General features: G+C 44.8%; 1 protein-coding gene across 1 annotated transcript in view; it reads left to right on the top strand.

Annotated features, from left to right (window-relative positions):
• Window positions 1–25,318, top strand: part of LOC137331693 (ephrin type-B receptor 1) — a 514,964-nt gene that overhangs the window by 126,226 nt on the left and 363,420 nt on the right. Inside the window, exon 2 of the mRNA XM_067995660.1 lies at window positions 12,535–12,599. Coding sequence (XP_067851761.1) covers window positions 12,535–12,599 — 65 coding nt within the window. The remainder of the gene's footprint in view (window positions 1–12,534; window positions 12,600–25,318) is intronic.

The following is a 25,318-nucleotide window of genomic DNA, read 5'->3' as shown; positions in this document are numbered from 1 at the left end:
GTTGGGGGATTGAGATCCTCAGGTGGGAGGGGCATTGTTCTTGGTCCCCTCAATGAGATGTCCAGTTAAATTGGAGAGCGTTTTAGGCCTGCGTGGTGACCACTTGGGTGGGCTTCTCTAGAGCATGTCAATGTGACTTCACTATGTAAGAACCAAGCATCCTCTGATGGACAAATTCTTCAAATGGACTGATAAAAATTTTCAATAGTTGACACCAAAAACTCCATCTGGGTCCTTGGTACTTTCATTCAGATTACTCACACTCCTCTTAATAGTTTCCTCCGAAAAGAAATCTTAATGGCGTGGAGATATTTAGAAATACATAGATGTTACAACATGGAAACAGGCCATTCAGCCCACACAGACCATGTTGGCGTTTACTCTCTACCCCAGCAAATAATCCTAATCACAATTACCCACCCTGTTCCCATATCCCTTCAAACCCTTTTCCTTCCTCCACCTATCCAATCTAACCTTGAATGTTGCCATAGTTTCTGTCTCAACCACTAACCCTGGAAGTGAATCCCACAGCCTCACAACACTCTGTGTGAAGAAGTTTCTCCTGCCCTCTGTCCTCAATCTCTCACATTTAATCTTGTCTCTGTGGCCCCTCATTTTGGCATGAGATTGAAGTGCTGGTCTGCCATAGGCTGAGAGCTCCAGACATGTTGCATTAGTGCTCCTGTCAGACTGATCCAGTCAACGTCCCTTTGAGATTAGGTCCAAGGGGATAACCGTGATGCCATTGTTCATTTAATGTGAGTGCAGAGAGCCTGCCAAGGGTTAAGAGGGACCTACGGGTGTAGAAGTGAGGCCCTATGGGGATGAGTCATGAATCCTTCAATTGGCCAAGGAGACATTTTTCTCTATCTTGACTTTAATTGCCTGCTACACTTGGATTGTGTTAGCATGGATTGGTTTACAAGGATAAGGGTTAATGACTTATGAGGCTAATGTAATGGAAAATCTGCAGTTAAGAGCACAGCTCAAACTTCCATAAAAAATATATGTATATGCACTCCAGCACCTGCCGAGATCCATATATCAGGGGAACGTCAGTATAAGATGGGAGCTAGGGTTGTGATTCATGGCTGGAATGGGGGGGATGTGTCTGTTTAGTCAGGCACAAGGATGAATATCCTGTGGGCTTTGTTAAAGTAAACATACAATCACTAGCAAACATGGGAGACCACATTGGCTCCCAGTCAATACAGACGACTGTGAGATGTAACCAATACCTTGAGTGCTTATGTGTCTGTGTTTTTGAGTTTGTGGCGGAATTAAATATCAATTAAGAAGAAAGCAACAGTTCAGTTTAAAATTCAATGCCGATGGGATGCTTTGCATGGTTTCAAAGAGATCATGTAGCGTAAATAAAACTCCAGGCTCAAACGAGGTTTTGATTATTTGAGATATATGTAACAGTGAGATTCACGAATATTTTATCACAGACCACAATCCCAGGTAGTAGGGATGATTTTAACCCTACCCGCCTGGCCTGGATCCCACTGACTTTCGCCTCTGAGTCAGAAGGCCCTGGGTTCAAGTCCCATGCCAGAGACTCGAGCCCTTAACTTAGACTGACATTTCAGTGCAGTACTGAAGGAGTGCTGCACTGCTGGAGGTGCTGTCTTTTGGATGAGACATTAAATCAAAACCCCATCTGCCCTCTCAGGTGGATGTAAAAGATCCCATGGCACTATTCGAAGAATAGGAGAGTCCTGGTCAACATCGCTAAAATGGATTATCTGATCATTTGTGGGACCTTGCTGTGCACAACTTGGCTGAATTCCTACATTACAACAGTGACTACACTTCAAAAATGCCTCATTGGCTGTAAAGCTCTTTGGGATGTCCTGAGGTCCTGAAAGGTGTTATATATATGCTAGTTCAATCACCCGACAAGAAATGTTCCCGTGAGTAGGTGAGGGACTGAATCACACAGGGCACTGACTGTGACAACAGAGTCAATTATCTATAAAGGACAGCAGTTACCATGCAGCAAGTAACAGTTAACCTGTGGTACAATTGACCTGCTGCACAGATGTCGCTGGGAAGCTTTCATTGCTCTTGCATGGGAACCCACCCTGTGACAGAAGACACTCACTTCCTTGTGGAGTTACACGTCTTTAATCATTAAACCACTACTGTATGGGCATCGAACGTACATCACGGGACACTGAACCCAAGACACTAGAAAGACACCCCATTATACAGGAAACTGGCTGCAAGGTGCAAAATGGGAGCTGTATTCCATACAGCGAGTTCCACATAAATACTGAATATATAAACGCTCAGCGGCTGCCTTCTTCTCTTGTCTGCCGCAGACCCCCTCAGGACCATTGCAGCAAGTCTCTGCCTCCAGTCTGGGGGGACTCACAATGAGGCCAAGAGCCCAGCTCCAACTTTGAAATGACCCTGGGGACGGACAGGCTGGCAGGATGAGGGTTTGAGTGGGGTGAACCTTGGTGCCAGGCGGATGTCTAACCCACTAGAGTTGACCTCCCACCCCCCCAAACAGAAAGCCATTCTATTTCAAGTATTCAGGTTGATTTTACGGGCTATTTTAACACACTTTTGGCTTTTCTTCCCATTCTAAAAATCCTCCGATCCAAATGTTTTCCCTTTTTACACATTACAAGAAAAACTGTGTTTAACATAATATCAAATCAACTGATTCAGCACAGATACAGGGTGCAGAATGCCTCTTCTACTGTTACTCAATCAGTAATCCTCAGTACAAGAGAGCCAAACCATCAGACAGGTTAGAGCTCGCAGTAGATGCTTATAACATGTTAAAGTACTGTTTAAGGAGAAGTTGAAATTCGTATGATTTCAGTTGATTTGATTTTGAAATCAAGAATTAATTGCTGAACATCTTGCAATAGTTAATCTTTTGTGATTCATCTTTTGAGTTACATTTACCCCGATAGGTTTGAAGTTATGTATGGCGTGTGTCACTGGGTGCAGTGTAATTTTCTGTGATTGCTGGAAAAGGATAGCTTGCTTTAACTAGCTGACACATATCACACTGTTTTGATGTGAAGCCCATTTAGAATTGTGTTTCACTGTCATAGCCAACTGACATTTATTGGCAATAATTTCAAGTTATCGGTTTGATTAATATTACTGTTAAATCTTGTCACTTGTAAAGGTCTGAGTAAAAATAGATGGAAGTAATTTCAAGATCTGTCTTGTAAGCAGCTACTTCTCAAGTTGTTTATTTTGCTTAATTTTTTAGACACTGAATTTCAACTTTCAACCATGTTGAACTAGTAACAGTTTCAACAACAATTTGCATTTTACATGGAAACAACCATCCCAAGGTGCTTCACAGAGGAGTGAGGTCAAAAACGGACCCTCAGCCAAAGAAAGAGATACTGGGAGGGGTGACCAAAAGTTTGGTCGAAGAGATATGTTTTAAAGAGGGTCTTATTGACTCTCTTTAGAAAGGGGTCACTTAGAAAGGGGTCAAAAGGGGCCATAAAAATAATTTCTTGGGGAGAGGGGCAATCAGGCGCCCCTCCCCAAATGGCAGCAGATGCCCTCCAACCCCTGCGAATAAGGTGCCCTCCCACTGACCGCGCATACTCTGGTGGGGTCAGCGCTGGAAAGCACCATCGGGTGTGATCCCGGTGTCAATGCTGGGATCGCGGCCTCGCAATCTCAGGGCAAAGGTTCTTAACCCTTTCTTGGTAAAAAAACATACTCCATTGTTACTCCCAACAGGAATGTGCAAGCTAAAATAAGTTGCAAATGAGTTATGCAACTCAAAACTAGGTCCCTTATGGCTCAATCGGGAAATGCACAGATGAAATGAAGAACACTTGGGTTTGATCCCTGGTCCAATGTGATGTTGAAGATTGCCGTGGTGAGCAGCACACCAAAGGAATTAGAATCACAGCATAGAAGGAGGTCATTCGGCCCATCGTGCCTGTGCCGGCTCTCTGAAAGAGAGACTTGGGAGGTGAAAGTCACTCAAGATTCTAGATCCTAATTGGCTTGTCTTGACTTCTGTTGCCAAATACCCACATGTGGGTGAGGGCGTTTGTGGTCAAGGCCGATGTGAAAAAAATGAGCACTTGGGTGAAGCACCAGAGGGGTGACTGGTGGTAGCAGACGTCCTTAACTAACCTGGGGTCCAATACTGCCTAGCAATCAACTGATGGACACTGCATCCATACAGGTATTTGCAGCACAAAATGCTGTTCTGGCTCATCTATTTATATTGGACAGTGTTGTCAGAGATCAGGACCAGACCCTCATCAAAGTCTGGGAGTGAAAGATTCCTGAGAAGTCTCTGCTGGCTTTTAGGAGCCAAATCAGGGACTTTTATCAAGTCAAAAGGGAGTTGGGATTTATATGGATGATGAAGTAACAGCGGTTGTTGTTTTTTGATTGGTTGCTGTGAAAATCAGCATGTTTCTCATGTTTTGGACACAGCAGAGGTACAGAGATATAAAACATTTAACATAGACATTTAATGCTAGACGCACAGGCCAATTTGCCTGAACTCCACTTACTGAACAAAATACAATAATTGAGGCTGTTGCATCTGTTGAAGTTGAATTCTCACGGTGTAGTGAGAATGGTAAAACCTTGCCAGCCAGCTTCACAATTCAGGGGGGTTTGGGACTCTGTGTGTGCACATTTATAATCAGAGCTGGACTCAGAGTGCAAGAATGCATTTGGCTTCTCACTAACCCCTGGGAGCCCTGAGACAAGAGAGAGACAGAGGAAAAGGGACAGCAGCAGAGAGAGGCAGACAGGTCTGGCTGGTCCCAGGGAGAAACGAGTCAGAATTTAACCCACTGACACAGCCCTCCATGTATTGGTCTTCTGAACGTTCAAAATAGTTTCTTTTCTAAACATGTTGAAGGTTTGTTATTACAACAAAGCAACAAAATGAAGTGACCTGGGGGCTGTATTTCTTGTTTTAATGAACAATACTCCCAGAAATTGTTGCTGGAAGGTTTTTTTCATTATTAACGGTGGCACGACATATGATAAGATCTTTCAACATCATTGATTTTGTTACATTTTGTTTTTTTCCACTGTAACATGTACAGTCTATGTTTCTGTCGCTGGATTTTTTTTGTGAACAGTATATATCTACCCCTTTCTCTACTCTTCCAATAATAAGCAGCCTAGTTCCCCAAGGCAATGTATCACCTTCCCACATTGTTCCATCAGATTATATCATCCATTAGTGCTTCACAGCCTAACCCTCGCCATTAATGATCTGGGAAACCAGTGCGAGGTGTATGAAATTGATTACCCCATTCAATTTTTTAATTAAAAAAACACTATTGATCAAGTCTGCAGAGTATCAATATTTAATGCTATAAGTGCCAAGCTAAATCTGCCAGTTTCTTGGTATTGATTATTCACGTAGAAATGTATGCAGTGGCTTTATAAAATTTTCATGACTTCAGAAGATCAGAGTTCCTAAAGGAAGTATTAAGGTGGAACAGTATTCTAATCCCAATCTCTGCCCACTTCAGTCAATGTTGAGGGAATGTTCTTTTCATACGGGCCTTTAACTTGTGTAGTCCTGGGTAATGCACAGTGGGTCATAAAGAAAGAAAGAACTTGCATTATACAGCAATTTCTACAACTTCAGGACATCCCAAAGTGTTTCACAGCCAATGAAGCACTTTAGAAGTGTAAATACTGTTGTAATGTAGGAAATGCGACAGCCAATTTGTGCACAGCAAGGTCCCACAAACAGCAATGAGACAAATGACCATATCATCTGTTTTATTGATGTTGGTTGAGGGATAACTATTGACCAGGACACTGGGGAGAATTCCCAGCTCTTTTTCGAAATAGTGCTCTGGAATCTTTTGCATCCACCTGAGAGGGGCAGACAGGGCCTCGGTTTAAGGTTTCATCCAAAAGGTGGCACCTCCAACAGTGCAGCACTCCCTCAGTACTGCACTGGAGTGTCAGCCTGGATTGCATGCTTAGGTCTCTGGAGTGGGACTTGAACCCATGACCTTCTGACTTCGAGGTAAGAGTGCTACCAACTGAACCACGGGTGACATCATAGGGACCGTTGGCTTGTGTAGTGCTCGGTAATGTACAATGGGGCATAGATAGTGACTTTCAGTCAGAGGGACAATGCATATACTATTGATATTGTTCTCATACCCCTGCAAAAATAATAATGATTGCATCACTTACTGTATGTCTGAAGTGAGGAGGTTTTGGTGAAACACTAGCTGCAATTTTTTTGTTCACAAATGTAAGCTTTCTGCTTCATATTTCTGAGCACTATTTAAGTTAGCCCTCGCTTGCTGCCATTTTGGTTCTTAAGTTGATGAATTACATGTTTCAGCCATGCTTCCATTTCCAGCTTTGAGCAGCGGGCAAATGGCAAGATAGTCTGAGAACCATGTATAGTTTGCCGTTAGTTGGCTCAAATTAACTGCATCTACAGTTTTTTACTTTTGATTTCATATTAACTGAACTGGCTGACCTAAGCTCAGGCATGTGTTGAGGTTCAGTGGTTGGGTTAGAGAAAGGAAAATTCAGTCAGGGTGCCCGCTCCTGATTGCTATCCAATCTAACGAAAAGCGAGCTTGGGTTGGGTGAGGACGGGATTGGGTTTGGCTACGATGCCTCCCAGGGTAAACTAGCCTGCTAGCCCTCACTGTCATTGTTGGCAAATGAATGGACACCTACAGGAAAGGAAGGGAGAAAATCACAGAGGAGATTTTTTTTTTAATGAGCCATTTGCTTTAAGAACTTGGCATAAAAGTTTTAATTTAAAAAAAGAGTTATTGGAGAAAGCAGAACTGAAGATGTTCAGTGTAGCACCACTGATGCACACATTTAATGCAGTGTTCCTCACCTCACCAAAATGTAAACACGGTGACACTGTTAAGGACATCACTGGCAGAATCTTCCAATGCTCTGTTTGGGGGGGCAAACCAATTTTTTTTAACATGACCTACTCTTAAATTATGGGATGGATTTTTGTCTTCGCTGCCTAGATGGTAATCGACCAGAGCATGAAATTATAGAATCATACAGCACAGAAGGAGGCCATTCGACCCATCGTGCCTGTGCCGGCTCTTCAAAAGAGCTCTCCAATTAGTCCCACTCCCCTGCTCTTTCCCCATAACTCTGCAAATTTTTCCCATTCAAGTGTCCCTTTTGAAAGTTATTATTGGATCTGCTTCCACCGCCCTTTCAGGCAGCGCATTCCAGATCATAACAACTCTCTGAGTAAAAAAATGTCTCCTCATCTCCACCGTGATTCTTTTGCCAATTATCTTAAATCTGGGTCCTCTGGTTACTGACCCTCCTGTCAGTGGAAATAGTTTCTCCTGATTTACTCTATCGAAACCCCTGATAATTTTGAACACCTCATAATTTGAGAGAGCAAATTGTTCGCCTTTTAGAGGACCTGCCTGATGTTCATTCCATTGAAATCAGGCTATGAAGGTGAGACTTTACCCCTATATTTACAGAACCAACTGCAGTTCACAACTATCCCAAAAAGTTGGAAGTTGGCGGTTTAGTTCTGTTCTGAGGAATGTAAAGGACTATCCAGTGTTTAACATCCCGACTGTCAGAAGAGCAGATTAAACAAAATAAATTAAGAAACAGAACCAATGATTTTCTTTTCAAGGAACTTTTCCTCGTCTCCTTTGGGAACTTGCCCATTTAAGCTGTATTGGAAGCAGCCTTTCATCTCAGGATCTGGGACTTGGGTTCAAAAGCATCCCAGACAGATGGGATGGAGACCTCCTTTTGCTGACAGCTGTTAAGTATGCTAAGTGAAATGAGCTTGGGCCATCTCAATAGCCTCCCAATGGACACGGGTCCACTGTGCAGAATTGCCACTCATAATTCTGGCACATGTACAAAAAAAAGACAGATTGGATACAAAATTAGCAACAAAGACCTGGTAGAAAGATTTTAGTCATGGCTGTTCAGCGAATACAAACACTGCTGATTAACTATTAACCTTCGCTTCTATGTACATGAATCTATCTGTGTATTTGTACGTTAGGAGCACACACTAAAGATGTCTGCGACCTGAAAAAATACTCCAGATTACACCAGCTGGCCTCCCCACTGAGACTTTGGATGGAGCTGCTCTAAATGCAGAAACTCAGCTCCCCAACGCACACTTCAAAGGGCCTGAAATATATGAAACAAGACCCAGTGGCTGTAGGATTCTTCCTGTTTAATAACTGTCTGCACCAGCTTGCCAAAAGAAAATGCCAACACCATCTCTTGTGATGGTATTCTGTGCAATATTCCTAAATCTTCCCTTAGCTGAATGAGTTATTGATTCCTGTGCGCACTGGAAGGTTTGTTACTGACTGCTCACCTCACCCGCTGGCACAGAGCTCAGTCTTGCAACACATGATTGATGAGTCGCAGATTAGGACCTGCATGGTTAACATGCTCTTGAGCACTACCCCCTCAATCCAAGCCCTCTGCAGCATGCTAGGAGCTCACTGGGGGTGTCGGAGAAGGCGGACTGATTTGGGAACTGTTCAGCTGCATGTATAAACAAGTCCACATCATTGAAGGCAATTGGCAACAGCATTGTTAATGAAGGCTGCTCCCAGACAAGGACTAGACAGACTAGATGCAGGGAGGATGTTCCCGATGGCTGGGGAGTCCAGAACCAGGGGTCACAGTCTCAGGATACGGGGTATGCCATTTAGAACCGAGATGAGGAGAAATTTCTTCACTCAGAGGGTGGTGAACCTGTGGAATTGTCTACCACAGAAGGCAGTGGAAGCCAAGTCATTAGATGTATTCAAGAAGGAGATAGAAATATTCCTTAATGCTAAAGGGATCAAGGGATAGGGGGAAAAAGCGGGAACAGAATACTGAGTTAGACGATCAGCCATGATCTTGTTGAATGGCGGAGCAGGCCCAAAGGGCCGAATGGCCTACTCTTGCTCCTATTTTCTATGTTTTTCTATGTTTCAGACAAGTAGGCCTCATTGTTGCTATAGTTCAGAGTTAATGGGTCATGAATGTTGCCTCAAAGTGATGACATTCAGCTAAAGTTAGTGACAAGGTCCCAGAGTTGTACAAAAAAATAAATACAGTGTTGTACAGTCTCCTTTTGATCCACACCAGAGCGATTTTAAAATAAAATAAAAAATTCCAGCCACTTGATGATATCTCTGCGGGACCTCACTTCTTCTGATGATCAGCAATGCCCTGTCTGGCTCAGTTGAGGTGATGTTTGCCTTTTAATATTTCCTTTTCTTTGACATGTTAGCCCTGATTTTAACTTGGGGTGAACGTCGAGTGTTGAGCTGGCGATGCGAGCGTTCAACTCGCCCGGGATTGCAGACCTGGCCCCGGGGGCCATTTTAACTCTCCGGCCTCATTTAAATACATCAGGCCCGACTCCCGCCTGAGCCTGGAGTCAATGACTTGAGGCTGGCGGGCGGGAGCAGTGCAAGCCCTGATGGAGGCCACCATCGAGGACCGGTGGGAATGGTCCCCTACAGTAAACCGAGTGGATCTGTGCTGTGCTGGGGGTGAGGGAGGGTGGCGGTAGGCGATCGTGGTAAGGGGAGGGGCGGGGAAGCCGCGAGCAGGGCATGTCCAAGGTTCCTTGGTGGCGCCCAAACCTGAAAAAAATAAATGAACTTAGCTTCTCTTCTCTTCTCTTCTCTTCTCTTCTCTTCTCTGCCTACTGCTCCATGGCCCCTGGTTAAAATGGTGTCATCAGAACCTGACTTTTGCATTCCAATGGGGCTGCTGCATGCCTGGGGCGAGGGCCTCACATGCTGCCCAAAACACGCCTGTTAAAATAGCGCAGGGTATGAGTGCGGTGTGGACAAGGTGAGTGCCACGTGGCCAATACTTTAACCCCCCGCATGTCCCGTTCCCATTAGGTGCAGGAAGTTAAAATCGGGGCTGTTACCTTCGCCTTGATGGGGTGGAAAAAAATTGAGCCACAGTGGTTGACTGCACTGAAGATTATTCTGAGCGTTTGTGGAGTTGTCTTGGAAAAAATGTCAATCTATTTAAACAAAAGTATTCTTTGTGGAAGCACTAATAGATTTCATGAAAGGAGGGAATCTTTGGGAGACCAACACTTGTGAAATCCTTTCAGATCAGAGTTTTTAAAAATAATATTTGAATTACGTCTTGACCAAGATATTTTTATGTTGAGATTCCAATACCATGAAGTTGAATAATGTAGAACATCGTTCTTTCAGACCTCCTTGCTACGATGCTCAAATTCTCTGTGTGTAATTAAAACAGCTAATAGCTGCACCATCTTACCTACATGAATTCAATTTGATCGACGTGAGACTGTCACAAAATTAATTTGGTGCTGCATTTTACAACACTGCAAAATGCAAGCATAATTTTATTTTAAATGACAACTGTATAATTAAAAATATTTGTCACCTAATAGATCTTAAGTATGTGTACTTAATGAGCACCAGTCTGAGGGGGAATACAGAATCAAGTTTTTAACCTTTGCCCATTGAACAGGAGGCTTTGAGTAGTATTATTTCACACCGACTCTGGTTTAATGAACAGTGGTTTCCAGCTTGAAGAAATAGTTTTATTTTTCTTTTGAATATGATGTCCCTTGACACTGCACAGGAGGAGTCAAGACCTAGTGTCGTCTTCAGGTAAAGTGGGGTTAGAGGGCAGGGGGGATTGGACCAGGAGACACAGGAGGGATTCAGTCCCATTTTGAAGTCATACATTTTTCTTGCAGCATTTCCACTGGTAGGAGGGTGTAATTGCAGTGTGACAAGTTTATTTGGGCAATTTTCATTATAAGACACGGACATGAGAATTTATAATGGAAAAAGTGCGCACAGACATAAGATTTTTTATATATTATAAGTAGATAACTTTATCCATTCTTAAATGGATTATAAAATAATGTTGTGCAGACATACCCTTGATCAGATTTAAAACAAAGAAAAAAGACCAAAGCAAAATGTACCTCATTGGCCAGTTCAAGAAATCACCTCAGAGAAAGTTCCATAATGATGTGCACAGGTCACGAGCATTGAGCCCAACTCTTGCACCTTGATTGTGCTAGGAACGATAATAGTGGGGAAGGGTAAGAGCTTTGTAAAATATTTCCTAAGCGACTTAAATAGGTTGAGTAGAAACCATGATAAAAAGTTTGTACACGGGCTGATGAATCAATATGCTTCATGGGCTAATTGGCCTTTCTTGTTGTGTTCTCATTAGTCTCTAATCTGTCTCAGTAGTCTCAAAGTCCACCTTGATATTTCTTGATTGACCAATAATTGGCTGGAGAATTCCATACTTGATTTTCCTAGGGGCCAGTTATGAGAAGCTATCAAGGTACTTGTGTGGATTTGTATCCAGAAGCTACAAATGTGGTGTGATTACTACTTGAATATAAGGGTAAATTCACCAATCCTATCCTCTCACTGGGGAGCCTTGTTGAAGGGAATGTGGGTTGGTGACGGCCCACACCACAGTAACGATGTCTCTCCGACCTGCCCTACTCTCTAAGTGGGGCTCCCAACTGGGAATGCGGGATTGCTGAATTTTGGCTCCCACTCCACCCACAGTAATCGCGACCCCTCCCCATCCCACCTCACCCACCGCAATTGGTGCCTCCATTACTTTTATTAAAGAAGAAAGAAACACTTGAATTTATATAGCGCCTTTCACGATTTCAGGACGTCCCAAAGTGCTTTACAGGCAATTAATTACTTTTTGAAGTGTAGTCACTGTTGTAATGTAGTTTGATTCCTGTAGCCAATTTTTCCTCAAATGGAAAACTATGTGGAACTAACACATGCCCCATTCACGCGGACACCGGAGTGCATTCTGTGCCCATTCCCATTGAGCTGGGTAGATTGGCACCCATTTACTGAGCCAAACTGCTCCAGCTGTTAACTTGTCCTCTTACCTGGCCACAGATGGGAACGGGGCACTACACAGAGTACAATAACTGACTACGTGATGGGCCAAGCAACAGCATCTCAGCAGTCAGAGTGGATCATGACCATCAGTACAGTCCATGTTCATGATGACGTTTCCCTGCAAGAATTAACAATTGCAGTCTAATTGCTGGAAGATTACTGAGAACAAAATCTGCAGTTGAATATGCAATCCTTTGTTTATTGTACAGAGGACACGGTACCTACCTGTGAGGGATTATGGTCCATGGATAAGAATTATTGCCTTCTTAACACCAATTCCTTGCACACGCCCTCTAACATTAAATGATATTCTATTGAGATGCCTGTATTTGAGGTTGAGCTCAGTCAAGCCTCTTAACTCACAAGTGTACATATTGGCTTATCTAATGCTTCAATGTTGTATTGTTAGGCATTAATATTAATAGAAATGAAGAGAAATTGTTTCTCAATAAGGTCATCTCCTGGGTAACCCACATCAGAAGGGTGAATGGAATGGTAACTTGTAGAGATACTCTTTGATGGAGAGGTGTTGGTCGCTGTGACTAATGCTCTGCCTCTTTGGGTGAATGCTCAGCAACTCATCTGTTGTTGTTGTTTCCCTTTCCTTCTCCAGAGACCCTGCTGGATACTCGGATAGCTACGGCTGAACTGGGCTGGACAGCGTATCCTCCATCTGGGGTAAGAATATTTCGGTGCATCGTTCGTAGACAATGTTCAATTAGATAGAGGAGGGGGCCAGTGAGAGGGCAGGACGCACTGGGTTTCTCTTCCACTGGTCCTCACAACCATCTGAGAGCAAGATGAACGTAGCCCTGCGAGCAGAATGTGTACCTACACTCTAGGAACATAGGAACAGGAGGAGGCCATTCAGCCCCTCAAGCCTGTTGCGTCATTCAATTAGAATAAGGCTGATCTGTAACTCAACTCCATTTACCTGCCTTTGCTCCTTACCAACAAAAATCTACCGATCTTAGTCTTGAAATCTCCAATTGACCCCCAGCATCCACAGCCTTTTGGAGGAGAGATTTCCAAATCTCTACTAACCTTTGTGTGAAAAAATGCTTCCTGATTTCACTCCTGAATGGCCTAGCTCTAATTTTAAGATTATGTCCCCTCGTTCTTGATTCCTCCTCCAGAGGAAATAATTTCTCTCTTTATCCACCCTATTGAACCCTTATAAAATTTTAAACACTTTGATCAGATCACCCCTCAATCTTCTTTATGCGAGGGAATACAAGCCTAGCCTATGCAGCCTGTCCTCATACCATAGTCACCATATCATTCTGGTGAATCTGCGCTGCACCCCCTCCAAGGCCAATACATCCTTCCTGAGGTACGGCGCCCAGAACTGAATGCAGTCTCCAGATGGGGTCTGACCAAGGTGGGGTACAACGAGATACCCATACCCTGAACGGAGAGATAATGCAAGCATGCAGAGGAAATTGAAGGGGGGAGCAGAATATTCACTTTTCTTTCATATAAATGGTGCGAAGATGCTGCCAAAGAACTGAAAAGATGGAACTACTTAAACATCTTCAAACCTATCATTAAATCCTTGCACTTCACTAGTTGTGAAAACAGTAATTATCTACATTCTTCAGTCTAACAACACATCATGTTTGGAATTCCGACTCACCAGAGCTTTATGGAAACCGTGCACCTGGCTAATGTAAAACAAACATTATCCATGTAATTGCTGGAGAGACGATATAAAGCACAGCATCTGTTGCATCCAGCCACCCCGTGCCCTCATCCAAAAAAAAAATCACCTGTAACACAAACAACTTCCAGCTGAAAAGCCGTTATCCTTGCACGTAACCCTGTGTTTGGACAAGTCTTCTGGAACATTCCCTGTAGACCTTGCAAGGACCTTCACATCATCACCCTGATTTGTGTCCATTTAGCAAAATAAAATGTCAATACTGGGAACCACTAACAGAAGGTACAATGGATCTTCCACTGAGTAGTGAATGAAGAGTTCATTTTATTGGCGATGAAGGGCTGTAACAACATAAGCAATAACAACAACAGCATGCATTTATACAGCACTTCGAATGTAGAAAAAGGTCCCAAGGCTTTTCAAAGAGGCCTGAGGAAAACAGGCATTGAACCAAAAATAAAGACTTGCATTTATAAAGTGCCTTTCACAACCTCATGACGTCCAAAAGTGTTTTACAGTCAATGGAGTGCTTTTGAAATGTAGTCACTGTTGTAATTAAGGAAATGTGGCAGCCAATTTGTGGACAGCAAGGTCCCCCAATCAGATAATCTGTTTTTTAGTGATGTTGGTTGAGGGATAAATATTGGCCAGTACACCAAGGACACAAAGAAGTAGACTAAAAGCTTAGTCAAGCAGGTGGGTTTTGAGGATGGTCTCAAAGGAGGAATGGGTGGTGTAGAGGTGGAGGAATTTAGGGTGGGAATTCCAGAGACTAGTGCTGAAGTCGTGGCCAATGAGGGTGGCAAAGAGAGGGTGCGATGGTTGGAGCCAGAGGAACAAAGGGAAGGGAGGGGGATTGTAGGGCTGGCTGAGGTTACAGAGGGAAGGGAGGGGGATTGGAGGGCTGGATGAGGTTACAGAGGGTAACTCCCTCCCCGTGCTGCTCCATTCTCTCTCTCTGTCCCTGTGCTGTTCCATTCTCTCTCTCCCTCCCAGTGCTGCTCCATTCTCTCTCCCTCCCTCCCCGTGCTGCTCCATTCTCTCTCTCCCTCCCCGAGCTGCTCCATTCTCTCTCTCTCTCCCCGAGCTGCTCCATTCTCTCTCTCCCTCCCCCTGCTGCTCCATTCTCTCTCTCTCCCTCCCCGTGCTGCTCCATTCTCTCTCTCCGTCCCCGTGCTGCTCCATTCTCTCTCTCCCTCCCCGAGCTGCTCCATTCTCTCTCTCTCTCCCCGAGCTGCTCCATTCTCTCTCTCCCTCCCCGAGCTGCTCCATTCTCTCTCTCTCTCCCCGAGCTGCTCCATTCTCTCTCTCCCTCCCCCTGCTGCTCCATTCTCTCTCTCTCCCTCCCCGTGCTGCTCCATTCTCTCTCTCCCTCCCAGTGCTGCTCCATTCTCTCTCTCCCTCCCCGTGCTGCTCCATTCTCTCTCTCCCTCCCCGAGCTGCTCCATTCTCTCTCTCCCTCCCCGTGCTGCTCCATTCTCTCTCTCCCTCCCCCTGCTGCTCCATTCTCTCTCTCTCTCCCCGAGCTGCTCCATTCTCTCTCTCTCTCCCCGAGCTGCTCCATTCTCTCTCTCCCTCCCCCTGCTGCTCCATTCTCTCTCTCTTCCTCGTGGGGCTCCATTCTCTCTCTCCGTCCCCGTGCTGCTACATTCTCTCTCTCCGTCCCCGTGCTGCTACATTCTCTCTCTCCGTCCCTGTACTGCTCCATTCTCTCTCTCCGTCCCTGTACTGCTCCATTCTCTCTCTCCGTCCCTGTGCTGCTACATTCTCTCTCTCCATCCCTGTACTGCTCCATTCTCTCTCTCCGTCCCTGTGCTGCTACATTCTCTCTCTCCGTCCCTGTACTGCTCCATTCTCTCTCTCCATCCCTGTACTGCTCCATTCTCTCTCTCCGTCCCTGTGCTGCTACATTCTCTCTCTCCGTCCCTGTACTGCTCCATTCTCTCTCTCCCTCCCCGTGCTGCTCCATTCTCTCTCTCCCTCCCCGAGCTGCTCCATTCTCTCTCTCCCTCCCCGTGCTGCTCCATTCTCTCTCTCCCTCCCCCTGCTGCTCCATTCTCTCTCTCTCTCCCCGAGCTGCTCCATTCTCTCTCTCTCTCCCCGAGCTGCTCCATTCTCTCTCTCCCTCCCCCTGCTGCTCCATTCTCTCTCTCTTCCTCGTGGGGCTCCATTCTCTCTCTCCGTCCCCGTGCTGCTACATTCTCTCTCTCCGTCCCCGTGCTGCTACATTCTCTCTCTCCGTCCCTGTACTGCTCCATTCTCTCTCTCCGTCCCTGTACTGCTCCATTCTCTCTCTCCGTCCCTGTGCTGCTACATTCTCTCTCTCCATCCCTGTACTGCTCCATTCTCTCTCTCCGTCCCTGTGCTGCTACATTCTCTCTCTCCGTCCCTGTACTGCTCCATTCTCTCTCTCCGTCCCTGTACTGCTCCATTCTCTCTCTCCGTCCCTGTGCTGCTCCATTCTCTCTCTCCATCCCTGTACTGCTCCATTCTCTCTCTCCGTCCCTGTACTGCTCCATTCTCTCTCTCCGTCCCTGTACTGCTCCATTCTCTCTCTCCGTCCCTGTGCTGCTACATTCTCTCTCTCCATCCCTGTACTGCTCCATTCTCTCTCTCCGTCCCTGTGCTGCTACATTCTCTCTCTCCGTCCCTGTACTGCTCCATTCTCTCTCTCCGTCCCTGTGCTGCTACATTCTCTCTCTCCGTCCCTGTGCTGCTACATTCTCTCTCTCCGTCCCTGTACTGCTCCATTCTCTCTCTCCGTCCCTGTGCTGCTCCATTCTCTCTCTCCATCCCTGTACTGCTCCATTCTCTCTCTCCGTCCCTGTACTGCTCCATTCTCTCTCTCCGTCCCTGTACTGCTCCATTCTCTCTCTCCGTCCCTGTGCTGCTACATTCTCTCTCTCCATCCCTGTACTGCTCCATTCTCTCTCTCCGTCCCTGTGCTGCTACATTCTCTCTCTCCATCCCTGTACTGCTCCATTCTCTCTCTCCGTCCCTGTGCTGCTACATTCTCTCTCTCCGTCCCTGTACTGCTCCATTCTCTCTCTCCGTCCCTGTGCTGCTACATTCTCTCTCTCCGTCCCTGTACTGCTCCATTCTCTCTCTCCGTCCCTGTACTGCTCCATTCTCTCTCTCCGTCCCTGTGCTGCTCCATTCTCTCTCTCCATCCCTGTACTGCTCCATTCTCTCTCTCCGTCCCTGTACTGCTCCATTCTCTCTCTCCGTCCCTGTGCTGCTCCATTCCCTCTCTCCGTCCCTGTGCTGCTCCATTCTCTCTCTCCCTCCAGGCAGCACAGGCCGAGGATCTTGCTCTGGAAAGGGGGTCCTGTTAAGGCTTCAAATCAGATTTTGTGGAGTGGGCTGAACTTGAAGCAGCTGGGAGGAGTTAGAGAAGTAGGGAAGAGAAAGAAAGAAAAAATGGAGGAAAGGGAGAGACAAGAGACAAAGAGAGAACCAGAAGTGAAGTGAGAGAAGCCTCAGAAAGAGAAAGAGAGCGAGTACACCAAAGGACAGAAAGAGAGAACACAGTGGAGATTGAGGGCCACTGAGAGAGGACTAGAGTAGATAAAAAAGAGGGGACGGAGGAGAGCGTGGAATAAAAAAGGTGGTCGGAAGATTAAAAGGAGGAGATTGAAAGAACCAAGCTTCAGGGGGTTGGGGGGACGGGGAGGGTAAAGAAATGAGGGGAAGATGAAGCAGAAGGAAGGTGGACTGGGCCTTGCATGGTTTCTTTTCTCTCTGATGGTGGTTTATGCTTTTTTTTTCTGCAGAGCCTGCATTTTTTGTGTATGGGTGCTGGGGTTACTGTGTGATGGTATGCGACAGCTGTATCTGACTCCCTGCGCTATGTTCCTGCACTCGACTAATGTCTGACCACCTCTGCTCCAAATGCACCTGTCTGGATGTTGGGCGAGGGGTGGATCTAATGCATCTGTGCTGCCCGCAAGTCCTCGAGCCCACGGAGGCTCACTGACCAGTTTGATGAGGTAGAAAGGATCTTAGTGTGGTGGAAACATTCCCCGGAATACATTTACCGGCTTTAGTGTGGAGGAACAAAGGGAGATGGATTTTGGATTGCAAGCTAACAGTGAAGTTTAAATACACTGTTTCATAACATAGAACTTAAGCCACATCTGCTAAATGGATTTGTGGTTGGGCCTTTACACAGCATGGAATATAGAACCATTAAAGACACAGGTTACTGTGGTTAGGTTTTTTCAAGAAGTTCCAATATATTGCTCACACTGACCAATCCATTAGTAGCCTGAGGTGTTCAGCTGTATATAGATCGTTCTCCTGGCACATGGTCTGTGTCCTGATACGGAATATGTTATTAAAGTTGCATTTTATTATCATGTATCAACAGAACTGAGTATTTTTAAAAACATTATCCGAAACACTTCTTATGCATCTTCTTGGCAGGTAGATGTGTGATTGTCCACATGGTAAGTGCTTAATCTTACTGGTGCCATTAAGGGGAGGTGCCAAGCCATGCCCAGATCTCCCTGGGCTTCTGTCGCAAACCTGCTACTTGCTGACAGCTGGTTATAGCCTAGCATGGGGAGAGGGAAGAGTCGCACCAGGTCTCTTATCTGCCCTATTATTTGAGGAAAGAAAGAAGCTTGTAAATTGTAGAGCACTTTTCACATCCTCAGGGCATCCCAGAATGTTTAATAGCCAATCAATTACTTTTTGAAGTGCAGTCGCTGTTGTTTTGTAGGCAAACATGGCAGACATTTTGTGCACAGCAAAATCCCACAAACAGGAGTGAGACAAATGATCAAATGTTTGGTTGAGGGATAAATACTGACCAGGACCTGCAGTTCTTCAAATAGTGCTAAGGGATGTTTTACATCTACCTGAGAAGGCAGACAGGGCCTCGGTTTAATGTTTTGTCTGAAAGATCGCACCCTCCGACAGTGCAGCACTGGAATATCAGCCTGGATTGTGTGCTCTAATCTCTGGAGTGGGACTTGAACCCACAACCTTCTGACTCAGAGGTGAGAGTGCTACCCACTGAGCCACGGCTAACACTCAAACAGCCTTTCAATCTCCAGATCCACTCTACTCTCCACACTGCTGCTCCTCAAAACTCAATGTTAGCTGTTTTTCTACCCTGCAGTCTTCTGAAGGACTTATGCTTGGGGTACAATTCCACAGGCATTGCCTGTCCTCCAGTATCTCACTCAAGCGTGACTCTAGACTGTCGGCAGGCCTTTCAACTATTGGAGCAGCACAACTGGGCCTTATCCCATCCTCGACTGACATCTACATATGTGCTTTACCAGCTGGGGCCATTGGATAGCAATTAGGAGCAGGATCCCTAACTGATTTATCCCCTCACTGGGAACTTTTTTTTTAAAACATGGTTTGATGCCGAGCTCTACTTGTGCCCATTGTACACAGAAATACAACATTGCCTTCACAGAATGACATTCCATTATATCTCACTGGATGAATGTGTACTGACTGACAAAAAGAAGGGTACCATTCTGGAGAAATAATGGAATGCATGAATTCTAAAGCAATTTGAGACGAATCATTAGACACCCTCTGGCCTCTCCTTTTTTTGTCACCCCATCTCTCTCAGGTGCTCCTTTCATCAGCCAAATTCCTTCAGAATTCATCCCCTCCCCTCTTTTCACACAACTGAACAAAGTGTAGCAACGCAACCCCAGCATAGAGCCAGCAGTGAGAGAAGCACCAAGCCTGAGAGATCCTCGCATAGCCTGTGCAGTTACAGTCAAATTAAAGGAGCTTTCTATTGTGCGGAGGGACCTTTGACCTGGCTTTCTAGTGAGCAAACAGTGACGGCAGATAATTGTAGGCCTGCTCTAACCTTGTGAGAAGATGACTCTCGGATCTGAGTCTTTGAAAGGTGATGGGAGGGTGGGAATTGAAGTCCTGACGGAGGCGTTCAGGCAGTTGTGAATCTTCTGATGCCTGGATTAACGCAGGAAATCCAGCCAAGGCACTGGGAGACCATGTCCTTTCATACCTATTCATAATGTGATTAGGGGCTGTCGTTAGTTTTGAACACATGTGAATTCCTTAGTCCTGAATCATCCCCCTTCCATTAAATGACACATGAATTTCAGGTCAGTTTCATGAAATCACAATCGACTATAAAGTGATTTCTGTGCTTCAGATACGGTAAGGCCCTCAGTAAATATATTAACATCAATGAAGCTGAGATCCTATTTGAAGCTTTGTTTCCACAGCAAAATTAATTGCCATGTGGTAGCTTTTGACCTCTGCATTAACCTCATAGAAGACCCTGATATCCGTGAGTTCTCATTGTAACAGAACCATATGGAACAAAGTGCAGTTTTATGGTTCCACAGCTCAGTAATTTTTTACTGTAGCTGACCAGCCTGGTAATGTTGTGATTGCATTGTGATAACATTTTACTGATCTATTGAGAATTAATACATTGCTAAAGGGTGGAGGTGATTTACATGCAATTTGCATTTGAATGGGCTGAAGTATTGCACAAATCAGAGATACAGGGGACAATTTTACCCTACCCACCTGGCGGAAACTGGGCGGGTGGGCAGTTAAAATCACCCAGGTTCCTTACCCGCCCTGGAACCACTAGGAGCTGACCGTTATTCATTTTAACCTGTTCTGTTGAGCAGGCAGCAAGGACACCCACCCTAAGCTGACGGGATCCTTCTTTACATATACATTTTGGGTCCCAGTGACGTCAGGATGAGCAGTGGATGATTTTCCAATTCACCTCACTACCCCCCCACCCGCTGGGGGTTAAAATCGGGGCCAATGCAGATCTATGTTTGCAGACCCCCTCCCCCCATTCTGAGTTCTCAATCTTGAGCTTATATAGTTTCAGCCATGCCTCAGTGACAGCACTCTCACCTCTGCGTCAAAGGGTCGTGAGTTCAAGTCCCACCCCAGAGATTTGAGCACATAATCTAGGATGACATTTCAGTGCAGTACTGAGGGAGTGCTACACTGTTGGAGGTGCCAATTTTCAGATGAGACGTTAAACCAAGGCCCCATCTGCCCCCTCAGGTGGATGTAAAAGTTCCTTCAGCACTATTCAAAGCAGAGCAGGGGAGTTCTCCTGGCTAATATTTATCCTTCAACCAACACCTAAAACAGATGTACAGATCATTTATTTCATTGCTGTTTGTGGGATCTTGCTGTGCACAAATTGGCTGCCATATTTCCTACATTACAACAGCGACTAAACTTCAAAAGTATTTCATTGGCTGTAAAGCGCTTTTGGATGTCCTGAGGTCATGAAAGGTATTATATAAATGCAAGTTCTTTCTATTTCGAGAGGGGCTGGGGGTAGGGTGGATTTGACCACTTGTTTAACCCCAGTGGGGAAAACCAAATCCCAGCCAGCTCTCGACCTCCATTGGTTTCCTCCCCTCTACCTCGGTTTTGACATCCTTCTTAATGTAGACCGTCCAAAACCGGATACAATTTTCTATTTGCCAGTGATCTGTATAGGTTTCCCATTAGTTATTTGCTTCTGTACTTTACATCACTGTTCATAAAACCCCTGGACCCCAGATTTTTTTTTACAGCTTTGTCAACCTTTAAAAGGTTCATGTATCTGAAACCCTGAGTCCATCTGTTACACTACTCCTTTCAAAATTTTACCATTTAGTGCATATTTCCTTCTCTTTTTCTTCCTTTCAAAATGTATCACCTCACATTTTGCTGCATTGAATCTGCCCAATTGACAAACCTGTCTGTGTCCTCCTGAAGTCACTTAAAATTCTGAGGGACAGTATTAATCACCATTTAGAAAAGCACGGATTAATCAAGGACGGTCAGCACGGATTTGTTAAGGGAAGGTTGTGTCAGACAAACTTGATTGAAATTTTTGAGGAGGTAACAAGGAGGGTCGATGAGGGTTGCACATTTGATGTAGTCTACATGGATTTTAGCAAGGCTTTTGACAAGGTCCCACATGGCAGACTGATCAGAAAAGTAAAAGCCCATGGGATCCAAGGGAAAGTGGCAAATTGGATCCAAAAATGGCACAGTGGCAGGGAGCAAATGGTAATGGTGGACGGGTATTTTTGTGACTGGAAGGCTGTTTCCAGTGGGGTTCCATAGGGTTCAGTACTCGGTCCTTTGCTTTTTATTATATATGTAAATGATTTGGACCTAAATGTAAGGGGCATGATTAAGAAGTTTGCAGATGATACAAAAATTGGCCGTGCAGTTGATAGTGAGGAGGAAAGCTGTAGACTGCAGGAAGATATCAATGGACTGGTCAGGTGGGCAGAAAAGTGGCAAATGGAATTCAATCCAGAGAAGTGTGAGGTAATGCATTTGGGGAGGGCAAACAAGGCAAGGGAATACACTATAAATGGGAGGATACTGAGAGGTGTAGAGGAAGTGAGGGACCTTGGAGTGCATGTCCACAGATCCCTGAAGGTAGCAGGACAGGTAGATGAGGTGGTTAAAAAGGCATATGGAATACTTTCCTTTATTAGCCGAGGCACAGAATATAAGAGCAGGGAGGTTATGCTAGAAATGTATAAAACACTAGTCAGGCCACAGCTTGAGTACTGCGTATAGTTCTGGTCATCACATTACAGGAAAGATGTGATTATACTAGAGAGGGTATGAAGGAGATTTACAAGGATATTGTCAGGAGTGGAGAATTTTAACTATGAGGAAAGATTGGATAGGCTTTGGGTTGTTTTCATTGGAACAGAGGAGACCAAGGGGTGATTTAATTAAGGGATATAAAATGATGAGGGGTCCAGATAGAGTGGATAGGGAGGACCTGTTTCCTTTAGCAGAGGGGTCAGTGACCGGGGGCATAGATTTAAAGTAATTGTTAGAAGGATTAAAGGGGACCTGAGGAGAATTTTTTTCACCCAGAGGGTGGTGGGAGTCTGGAACTCACTGCCTGAAAGGGTGGTAGAGGCAGAAACCCTCAACTCATTTAAAAAGTACTTGGATGTGCACTTGAGGTGCCGTATCCTACAGCGCAATGGACCAAATACTGGCAAGTGGGATTAAGATGGATAACTCTTTTTCTGCAGGCATGGACAGGATGGGCCGAATGGCCTCCTTCTGTGCTGTAATTTTCTATGATTCTATTACTTTTCACAGTTAGCCACGCTCCCTATTTTTGTACCAACTGCAAATTTTGGCATTGTGCCCTCCATATCCAAGCTCAGATCGTTTATATATATATAAATATAGGAGTAAGGAGAGGAGTGAGGGTCCCAACACTGCCCCTGGGGGACTTTGCTGCTTATATCCCTCCATTAATCACTCCTCTCTATTTCTTGTTCTTTAACCAACTTCCTATACATGCTGCCACATTCCCTTTAATACGATGTGCTTTAATTTTATCAACATGCTTTCTGTGCTGCACCTTTTGAAAATCCACTGCATTGCCTTCATCAGTATACTCCATTATTTCCTCAAAGAACCCCATTAAATTTGGCAGATGTGATTTGCCTTTTTACAAATCTGTGTAGGCTGTCTTTCTGTGTCATTCTGAGTTTGACTGTTGTCCCATATTACAGCTTTTAGAAGCTTACCCACTACCAATTATTTGCCTATAGTAAAGTGTCGGCCTTGGCTCACTGGTAACAGTCTCAACTCTTGAGTGAGATAGGTTGAGCACATAATCTAGAGCTCACAGTTCAGTGCAGTACTGAGGGAGTGATGCACTGTCGGAGGTGCTGTCCTTTAGAGCTTTAATCCAAGACCCATCCGCCCTCTCAGGTGGATGCAAAAGATCCCATGGCATTTTGTGAAGAAAACACCAAGCTCTCCTGGAGTCCTGGCCAACAATTATCCCACAGCCAACATCACTAAAGCAAATTCTGGTTGTTGATCTCAATACTGTTTGTGGGACCTTGCTTGCCTACATTACAGCAATGACTACACTTCATAAAAAGTATTTCATTGGCTCTGAGATGCTTTGAGATATTCAATGGTCGGGACAGTTGCTATATAAATTTAAGCTTGTCTTTCTTCTTTCCCTGGTTTATCACTTTCTCCTTTCTTGAACAGAGGTGCTACACTGGCAACTATCCAGTCCTCTGGCACAACTTCTACATCCAATGGTGATTAAAAGATTGTGGTCTGAGCCTCTGTTATTTCCTCTCTGACTTCCCTCAGAATTCTGGGGTGCAGCCATCAGGGCCCAGTGTTTGTTATACTTGGAGTTCCACCAATTTTTCAATACTATTTTTTCATCCTGTCTATTTTCTCCAACATTTCCTTTTTGCACCAATTCATTCCCAATACCATGCTGTAATGTCCACTACTGAGGCAAAGTACAGATTTAATATCTTCACCATTCCTTCCTTCTCCATAAGAAGATTTCCTTTTTCATCTCTAAACAGCCCCACCCTTCCTTTAGGTATTCTTCTACTTTTTATGGGTTTATGCAATCCTTAACTATTTCCTTTCTTCACATCCTCTCAGCCTTTTGAATCGTTTCTGCTTCCCCTCTATATTTTCTGTACTCTGCTGGATTATCTTGTATATTTAGCCCTCGATTTGTCACCTCCTTTCTCATGCCTCATTTGAATGAATTTCTGTACTCATCCAAGGAACTACAGCTATCTGCTGCATGTTTACATCTTGTTTGAATATGTCGAGTCTGTACACTAAGCATCGCCTACTTGAATGTTTCCTACTATTTGTCAAGTCATCTCTGATCATCTTCCAGCATGTCTAAGAAAGTTTTCTAGTCAAGCACAATCATAGAATCATAGAATCAGAAAACGGTTACAGCACAGAAGGCCATTTGGCCCATCGAGCCCATGCCAGCTCTCAGTAAGGGCAATCCAGCTAGTCCCATTCCCCCGCTCTTTCTCCGTCACCCTGAAAATTTTTTCCCTTCAAATATTTATCCAATTCCTTTTTAAAAGCCAAGTCATGTCTGATTGTTTCCTCTCCTTTTAAATTTTTATATCAAAACTAATAATGTTCTGGTCATGGTTCCCTAGATGTTTCTTGTCCTTACACGACCTACTTGTCCCAGTTGATGGTCTAGAATTAGGTTGAACACTGCCTCGTTCCTTGTTGGATTAAAGACCAACTGATATCATGTATGCGGGCTGGGGAATGGAAATCGGATGTCCATGGGGAAGCAGCGAGACTCGGAGACTGGTTGTAGAAGAGTGGGAAAACTCCTGAGTCTCCCCTGCAATGTGTGAAGCTTGGCAACAATCAACGCAGCCAACCGAAGGCCTGGGAGTTATATTTTACTCATTTGGAGAAGCAAAGAAAATTGTACTGAGGCTGAATGTCTGCTCCTGGAATGTGCAGATTCCAGGAGCAGACATTCAGCCTCCTGGAATGTTAAGACCCTCCTAACATTCTTATGCAAATATGACTTGCATCCTTCCAGACTAAAAGAGACTATACAGTGAATTTCAGTGTATTCGTTAAAGTTGATGGTTTCACCGTGGTAAATAAACCTTGTTTATACTCAGTACCAGCTGCCAAACATCATCCATGGCCTGGACAGCCTGGTCTGGCCCTAAGGTCACACCAAATGTTGGATTCTTCTATCTGCCTGCACTTTGACTGTGATGAAACTGTATATAATCTTCCGATATAATGAAAACAATATTTACAAATTGCAAACCGAGGCCGCCCAGATCTTTTTGAAGCCGCAGTACTCTAGTTTTGTTTGTTTAGCGTTGGCAAACACTGTTGGATCATACCTGCAGTGTGAGGATGCTAAACCAGTCTGGTTACTTTCATGTCTGAA

The sequence above is a fragment of the Heptranchias perlo genome, chromosome 13, assembly GCF_035084215.1.
Source record: "Heptranchias perlo isolate sHepPer1 chromosome 13, sHepPer1.hap1, whole genome shotgun sequence".
NCBI lineage: Eukaryota > Metazoa > Chordata > Chondrichthyes > Hexanchiformes > Hexanchidae > Heptranchias > Heptranchias perlo.
Note: the sequence above shows the minus strand (reverse complement) of the source record. Positions and strands in the feature narration are given on the sequence as shown.